General features: G+C 38.6%; 1 protein-coding gene across 3 annotated transcripts in view; it reads right to left on the minus strand.

Annotated features, from left to right (window-relative positions):
- Positions 1 to 6,996, minus strand: part of kctd15b (potassium channel tetramerization domain containing 15b) — a 26,431-nt gene extending 19,435 nt beyond the window's left edge. Inside the window, exons 1-2 of one of the 3 annotated variants that reach the window (XM_016517906.1) lie at positions 6,744 to 6,996; positions 3,338 to 3,743 (exon numbers count right to left, since the gene is read on the minus strand). In XM_016517906.1, the coding sequence (XP_016373392.1) occupies positions 3,338 to 3,540 (203 nt within the window). In that variant the 5' untranslated portion in view covers positions 3,541 to 3,743; positions 6,744 to 6,996. Of the gene's footprint in view, positions 1 to 3,337; positions 4,074 to 6,743 lie in introns of those variants that run through there. The other 2 variants (XM_016517907.1, XM_016517905.1) reach the window with 2 other exon arrangements.
- Positions 6,997 to 8,806: the final 1,810 nt, after the last annotated feature.

The raw sequence follows: 8,806 nt of genomic DNA on the forward strand, positions 1-8,806 counted from the left end.
AAACACATATATATATATATATATATATATATATATAATCTTTCAAATAATTGTAGAGGATTGAAAATAACTTTTTTTTAGCCATGCTTTTATTCTGTTTCTCCATCTCTGTCTTATCAGTCTCAGACACTGAGTCTGTGAATGCAGTCTCTCTCTCTATTTGTCGGTTTTCTTTCAGTAAATCTGCAGCAGCACCTGAATGCATACGATTCTCCCTCAGTCCGGTGAATCTGTGTCTCTAAAAGAGACAAACAGAAATGAACTCTGCTTCAGTTTGACTCGCACACAGCGTCTGTCCTGCCGGCGGTGGGTGTGAGGGTTCAGACAGACACTTCCTGTCAGACTGTCTTCACTTCCTCTGTTAACAGGACCAGCCGTGTAGAAGAGAGATCTGAGCGAACAAACACCAGTCTGACCTGACACTGAGACTGAGGTCCTGTTCACATCTGGTATTGATCCAAATGCAAATGACATGTGTCAATGCAACACAACCACCTAATTGAAAAAGCCCTAAACAAATACATGCACAAGACTTCACAATATATGCATGACTGCATGATTCAAGAAGCAAAAATCTGAATTTTTTTCTTGTTTCTAGCTCGCTTCCTAGTCTAGTTGTCTAACAAACCTGGCATTGTATATTATAAATACTGTTTGCTCTGTGACAAAATGTTTTTGTCCCTCTTTGTAAGCCGCTTTTTATAAAAGCATCTGCTAAATGCATACATGTTAATTTAAATGACTGACAGGTGAGTAGGCAGGTCCAGGATGCAAGTCTACAAATCTGATCACATATGCATTATGATATGAGTGAGTCACAAAATGCTTTGGATCCCATTTACACCCTAAATTTAGCACTGAATAATTGCGACTGGATTGCATGAAACGGATATTAATTCCAGATGTAAACAAGTTCAGCTTCAAAGAGTCAAAACCTTGTGTTTCCTTTTCCTTTTGTGATATTTCTTTTTTGTTGCATGCATTGAAACCTTTTTGAATTGTATTTATTTATTTACTTAAAATTATTTTAACTTTTTTATTTTAATCTTAATGTTGAATTATTTTTGTGTGGAATCTGTTTCATGCATTTTTGTGCTTTTTTTTTTTTTAGCTTTGTTTCATGCATTTTTTTTTTTAGCTTTGTTTCATGCATTTTTTTTTTTTTGCTATAATGTAAATTTGCATTAAAAAGAGTGTATTTACAAATGATCTTCTGCTGAAATTCCAAATAAAAACATTTTAACACATGCATTGAAAAAAAAATTAAAAAGAGCAATGAAAATTTTTTTCCCCCGTGTTTGTTCAAGTAACACCTTAAAAGTAATACAGGTCAACAAATCTGGCTCAAATGCATATTTTCTGCATAAATGACCGATAATGCCAGTACGAACATTCACGACACGCTTCATTAGCTGCTGTTCACAACTGCCCTCATGCTACCGATCTCTGTCAGAAAGACCCCACAGAACGAGCATGAAACTTTCATATGTCCTGTCACTTCAGCAGACTGAGCTGGAGGGGAGACGAATGTTCACACATTAGTTATAGAGCGAGTTTCTTTTCCTGCTCTGCATTATTAAGGGATCAATCTATTAAAAGACACCATCAACTTAAGGTTCTTTAACTGGACTCTCTCAGCTGTCAGCTCGGCCTCTGAGGCGCAGCGCTGGGAGAGCGTTTGTTTAACTGTCGCTGTGCCGGTGTGTGTGTTTGCATCCATGTGTGGGTTTCCCACTTGTCAGTGTGATTAGTGAAAGTGGGTGCTAATGTGTGCGGATGGTCAGTCTTTTGTGGACTCAAATGAAAGCACGCTTGTATGAATGCCATTGCATTAGATGGACAAAAGTTTGGGGTTGGTAAGATTTTTGTTGTTTTTGAAAGAAGTCGCTTCTGCTTACCAAGACTGCATTTATTTGATCAAAAATAGAGTAAAAATATGAAATATTATTACAGTTTCAAACAACTGTTTTCTATGTGAATATATGTTAAACTGTTATTTATTTCTGTGATCAAAACTGAATTTTCAGCATCATTACGCCAGTCTTCAGTGTCATATGATTCTTCAGAAATCATTCTAATATGCTGTTTTGCTGCTCAAGAAACATTTCTGGTTATTATCAATGTTGTAAACAAATGTGTTGCCAAATATTTTTTATGGAAATTGTGACTCAAACTTTTGAATAGTACTGTATTTGCTTTTCAAGTGCAAGTTTGTATGGTTTGAAATAACAGAACAGCAGATCTAATGGAAATGCAGAAAAAAAGGTGTGAACTTGACTTCATATGTCCACTAAAAATCACCACAGGACCAATCAATTGAAAGACACTGATGAAAAAAAGTTAGTGAAAAGAATAGATCCTGCAGGATTTGAGCAGATAAAGACACTCAACATAATATTATGTTTCTAAAGCAATGACATTTAGACATCTTTATGTATGACTTAATTGACCAAATGAATATAATATAATAGAATATGCTTACCAATGTTAACCACTGGTTTACCAATTAAAACATTACACAAAAATAGCAACACAGAGAAAATATAATAGTAACAATAAAATTATTTTGCAAACAGTAGACTCAAAATGCAGTTATACTCTAATGTTCACCCATCAAGCTAAACAAACTTTTCTATTGTGTTTCAGTCATAATACTTCCAAAAGTTCTAAATATTCTAAATGTTCAAACAAGTCTCTTTCTCTCTCTGTTCAAAAATCAGACTTAATCTCACTCTATGATGAAAGCAACGAGAGCAGCGCTTACATTTCTGTCTCTCTCCTAATAAAGTCACAATTGTGGATCAGACAGAGCGAGTCACAGGGAATTCTGCTCATATTCACATTCAGGATAAGTCAGACGTCATCAGAACACATAATTAGCCTCTAATCAGCTCTAATTGAGTAAACCACTCAGACGACTGTATGTTATCAAACACTCCATCAACCAACATCACATATGCAATCTGAGAATGCTTTATTTAGCATAATTTCTAATTTAACACTAAGAAAATGAACCAAAATGCAGATGCATTTGTGAATGTCTCAGTATTTGATGTGAAATGGTTTGCTTTGCTTTACAGAGCTACACGAACAAAAGAGCATCTTAAACTTCATTTCACGCAGTTTCAAAATAATACAATTTAAAACAAAAAAATGCACTTTTACTTCAAGCGAAATGATTCGAACCATTTAGAATGGTTTGTATAATGTAAAAATGCTAAAAACAACCATTTGCACACCCTAAAAAAGCCACAAAAATAACGCAAACGTGGCGTTTTGTAGTTAAACTTCTGATTGCACGCTCTTATGTAACATTACAAGAGGCCAGGGGTCTTACCGTGAGTCTGGGTATTTGGTGAGGGTCGCCAGGCTGCTGGTGTACATGTGGCCACCCACGTCGATGTGAACGGGCGCGTTGGCTTTGGTGAGCTGAGCCGGCAGTGGAATCCCCTGCGTGGCCAGAGGAGAGACCGGAGACCGGGTCAGAGACAGGCGTGACATGCTTCTCCCTTCCTGGAAGCAGACAAATGGGAAAGCCATGGAGAAATGATACTGCTGATGCGCCTTCACAGTGCCTTAGCGTCTCTCCCACCTTGAGCGTCTGTGCGAGTCTTATCAGATCGTTTTCTCATCTGCCCCATCGCATATTTAGCTTACAAATTATTGCCACAGCTCTAATGAAGTATGTTTGCATCTTTTCACTGGTGCAGCCCGAGGGCAGGATACAAGGATGTTTATTAATGCTGCAGAGAGAGGGAGAGCGAGAGAGATATGCGAGGTGTTCGCCTCCGGGGATGGGAAAGAGAGAAAAAAAACCCGGCAAGTTTCTAATTAAAGGTCGTGTTATGTGTTAGACGTGATATCCTCCGACACTTCAGCAACCAATCTGAACATTTGGGAAACGAGGGCATTGTGCGCGTTCACGTGGAACACCAGGCATCACTTCCAACCACAAATCTGCTGTTAGTGAACTGAGAATCGCTCGACTTCCACCAACACTGGACTGCCATGCTGGAATCAGAAACACCTAAAGATGCATTTGACTTACAATTGTTAATGCACTTGCGCAAATGCAAATTTTTTTAATGCACATCAAACGGGAACCACATACTGTAATAATTTTTGAACCGTGAGTCTGGGTATTTGGTGAGGGTCGCCAGGCTGCTGGTGTACATGTGGCCACCCACGTCGATGTGAACGGGCGCGTTGGCTTTGGTGAGCTGAGCCGGCAGTGGAATCCCCTGCGTGGCCAGAGGAGAGACCGGAGACCGGGTCAGAGACAGGCGTGACATGCTTCTCCCTTCCTGGAAGCAGACAAACGGGAAAGCCATGGAGAAATGCTGCTGCTGATGCACCTTCACGGTGCCTTAGCGTCTCTCCCACCTTGAGCGTCTGTGCGAGTCTTATCAGATCGTTTTCTCATCTGCCCCATCGCATATTTAGCTTACAAATTATTGCCACAGCTCTAATGAAGTATGTTTGCATCTTTTCACTGGTGCAGCCCGAGGGCAGGATACAAGGATGTTTATTAACGCTGCAGAGAGAGGGAGAGCGAGAGAGATATGCGAGGTGTTCGCCTCCGGGGATGGGAAAGAGAGAAAAAAAACCCGGCAAGTTTCTAATTAAAGGTCGTGTTATGTGTTAGACGTGATATCCTCCGACACTTCAGCAACCAATCTGAACATTTGGGAAACGAGGGCACTGCTGTGCGCGTTCACGTGGAACGCCAGGCATCACTTCCAACCACGAATCTGCTGTTAGTGAACTGAGAATCGCTCGACTTCCACCAACACTGGACTGCCATGCTGGAATCAGAAACACCTAAAGATGCATTTGACTTACAATTGTTAATGCACTTGCGCAAATGCAAATTTTTTTAATGCACATCAAACGGGAACCACATACTGTACTAATTTTTGAGAAACGTTTTGTGTTTTCTGGAAAATAAATCTTAAACTTGTAGTTGTATTTAGGTTCCAAACCATCTTGGCCAGCTGGTCTACAAGCTTGAATTTCAATGCACAAATTGCAATTGTCAGTGCACGACCTTAAATTACTCTTTGGCTATTGTTTTACGGTCTCGTCTCTGTTCTAGCTCTTTTCAGAGCCATTTTGAAACTTTGGATTGTGGCATGATTAAAGCATCTGCTAAATGAATGCACGCCAATGTAGGCTTGTCTTGATGTGCATTTTACACTTCTAGTGCTCAGAATAAATCCACAGACATCCTGCTGTACTGAGGATATGCAAAAATGTCCAAACTTAAATCAAACAGCGTTCACACACAAACCCACTTTCCTCCTGAATTTCACTTGAAGACTGTCTACTGAAAAGACTCCGTCCAAACCCAAAGGCTTGTTTATACAAGTCAAAACTTTACCTCACAATGCCCGGATCACGCAGGGCAACATGGAAATACGACTTAACATATTCCAGCTGTCATAAGAAAGACTGCTTCATTGTGAACCTGGAGTTCAAAGGGATTTCAACGACAAGTTCTTCCATGCATTGGCTCATTTGCCTGCCTGTTATTTTAACCATACATGGTAAACAGAAGGCGGTTGTTACGGGCTCCGCTCAGCTCCAGCGCTGGAGGCCATGCGCTCGAGGCGGACGGCAGAATTTTCCAGGGTGTTGCCACCAAGCCCTCAGCACTAATGTTCATTTAATACACAAGCAAGATGATACATTACAGATTCCATTGAAAGAAAAAAAAGACTTAAGACGTTTTGGCATATGAAGCTATCCCTCATCTCCATATAGCTACGGGCGTTGTAACCAAAAGCCCAGATATTAATGCCGAGGGAACACAGTGGATCTGCCCCTTTTCTCTCTCTCTCTCTCTCTTTTGTTAATAGGAGGGACCATGTAGAAGAGTAAAGAAAAGTCAATGGTCAAGCTTAATAGTACAGAAATGCTCATGAACATGAGAAAAATGTCTCAAAAACTCATGTTTATGACCCCAAAATACTCCAGATTATAAATATAAACCAAAAATAACCATCAGAAAATGTCCTGCATTAGGTAGTCATACACAACCTTCTTGCAACGTTGATTCCCAAAACCTAATCAAATGGGAACCTACTGTGGTGATGTTTGGAAAACGTTCTGTGTTTGCTGGGAAATGCATCTTAAAACTTGACCTGCATTCAGGTAGGCAGTCTAAGCTGGTTCCAAAACCATCTTGACCAGCTGGTTACTAGCTTGCACTATCTTAGACCAGGTACCACGTTCAAAACAGACGTCAAACTTTGAGACGGTTTTTATCCAATCCTCGCTTTTCCTGTCAACCACTCAGAGCGAATATAAACACCTTTGTTTCGACAGTCAATGGCGGAAGCTTTAAAATGCCTTTTGGACGTTCGTGGAAACGTTCGTTACGCGTACAATGAAATCAACACACACTTTTCCTGCTTGCTTCCTCCGGTTTCAAGTCGGTGCCCTACGGGTTAAAACTTCAATTCAGATCATTTCACAACATGGCGTCTCACTCACAGCGATAAAGCTTCAGGTATGAGGCATATATCCTCCTAATAACACAGGTTCTCGGTGTCTAGAGGGTGTTTAATAAGGTTACAGAATCAGAAAGAAATCTTGAAATATCTCGGAGGACATGAAGCGTGAACGCGTTTGAGGACGCGTCACGTTTTCGCGGCGTCGCACTCATTCTCGACAAACCACAAAAGCACCATCACATGAATCATCTACTCTACATTGAGATGAGATTTAATTGGAAATGGTACCGTTTCAAACATCGTAGATGTCCGAATCGCGCTCCGAGTCCGGTTCGATCAATCGGCTCCCAGATGAAGGTTCGCGTCGCTCGCTCGCTCGCTCGCTCTCGGTCAAGTTTCTATCCGATAAACGATCCAGCCTAGCTATTCTCGTACTGTCCGGAGTGAAAAGCGCGTCAAACTGCATTAAAACATGTCAGAGGTGGATCGCGAAGGGTCTGGGCGACTATAGCGAGCTGCGCTGCTGCTGTCTGGACGCATTCAGAGCTCAAGCGCAAAAGCGCGCAGGACCGTCTTACCTTCTCCAGGAGACCAGAGCTCTCCTTCCCCCATGCCCCAATAGCAATACATGTTGCCACACTATATGGGGTAAGTTGTCACAATGGAACTTGCCATTATTTTATGTGTTTCAGCAAATTTTAAAGAGTAAAACAATTCTGAAACCCATTTTATGACAATTTTAAACATTAAATGTGTAATTTTACGACACATCAAATGTAAACAACAACAACAAACTATGCAGAAATATTATAGCAAACATATAGTCCTGGTGTTTCCTAATGTATTAATATTAAAATATCATTGTTATGCGGTGCTCATGGCAATAGAGTTTCAGAGGCATTTTCTTTTCTATCATCGAACACGCGTTGACCTTTTGTGACAACATGCCCCAATAGCAACACATGCTGTCACACTATATGGGGTAAGTTGTCACAAATGGAACTATGTTGTTATCATAGGAGTTTCAGCAAAATTTGAAGAGTAAAGCAATTATGAAACTCAAATGATTTTGACATATCAAATGTAAAAAAAGAAAACAATAGCAATATTAAAGCAAACAACTATCCCTAGTTTCCTAATGGCAATGAAACTGATAATCATCTCTTAACATATGAAATGCATAAAACAAGAATATTTTTCAAAACAACTGCTTAATTGATTACAGAAGAAGGAAAGCTGAGCGATCCTGCAGGTATCAGACACACACACAGAAGAAACTGGTCCTGAGGCCAGAGAGAGTTTTCCTCAGGACTTACAAACGCAGGAGGAATGCGGTTTGTAGTTTCTCCCTCATTAATACAACAGCCCTGCAGTGCGTTCAGTTACAGCCGTGTGCAGAAGGTGTTGTAAGTTTAAAGATTTAAACAGCTTACAAAGTTGCCCCGGGTGCTTTAGTTGCCATCCGTTAATTCCTGTAATTGATGGGTTTTGCTGTGCTGTCTGTGAGAGGAGAAGCTGAAGTGGGTCATGATTCGTTTGACAGTGATTTCCACAAAACATCCTTTAAGGTGATGATAATGAGGATGAAGAGTGTTTAACGGGCAAATAAAGCATGGTGTTGAGTATGAAAGTCTGCACTGAAAATCTGAGATGTTGCTGGAAATACAAAGGATTTTTTTGGAAAGATATTTAGAATATTATATATTAATATTATTATTATTATATATAATATTTAGAAAACATATGATGTAAAATAAAGAATAATTATTTAATACTGTAATGCTATCATTAATATTATTAATAGATAAATTAATATTTAAAAATAAATTTTACATTTAAATGTAAGATATATAAGTTAAGTTTAATAAGATTACTAATCAAATGTGAATAAATTTGTGCCATTTTACCTGATAAATACTGAAATCATAATACTTAAACACAATTTGTTTATTATTAATCAATGTTATTTAGTATCAATATTTTGAATTATGTGAATGTTTTTATGTTCCATTTTCTGTTCTAATTTTAACTAAAGGTTAAAGGTAAGTCATTTTGTTGTGTGATTTCTTAAAAAAATATGTCTATGTCATTTTTATTTCAGTTTTAGATTTATTTATAAAGCTTAAAATTTAACTAAATGAAAATGAAAAAATGTTGCCTTGGCAACTAGAGGAAAAATTTAATACATTTTTTTTTTTTTACTTTATTTTAGTTAATTTATTTTATTTTGAATAATATTTTTTTTTAATGATTTTAATTTTTGTTTTAGTTACCTATGATAACCCTGTTAACATCATCTTAGTTTAAAAATAAAATAACATTTTATGATGGATTTATTTACAAGAGTATAA

This window comes from Sinocyclocheilus rhinocerous, unplaced genomic scaffold (assembly GCF_001515625.1).
Source record: "Sinocyclocheilus rhinocerous isolate Xijiao unplaced genomic scaffold, SAMN03320098_v1.1 scaffold868, whole genome shotgun sequence".
Classification (NCBI taxonomy): Eukaryota; Metazoa; Chordata; class Actinopteri; order Cypriniformes; family Cyprinidae; genus Sinocyclocheilus; species Sinocyclocheilus rhinocerous.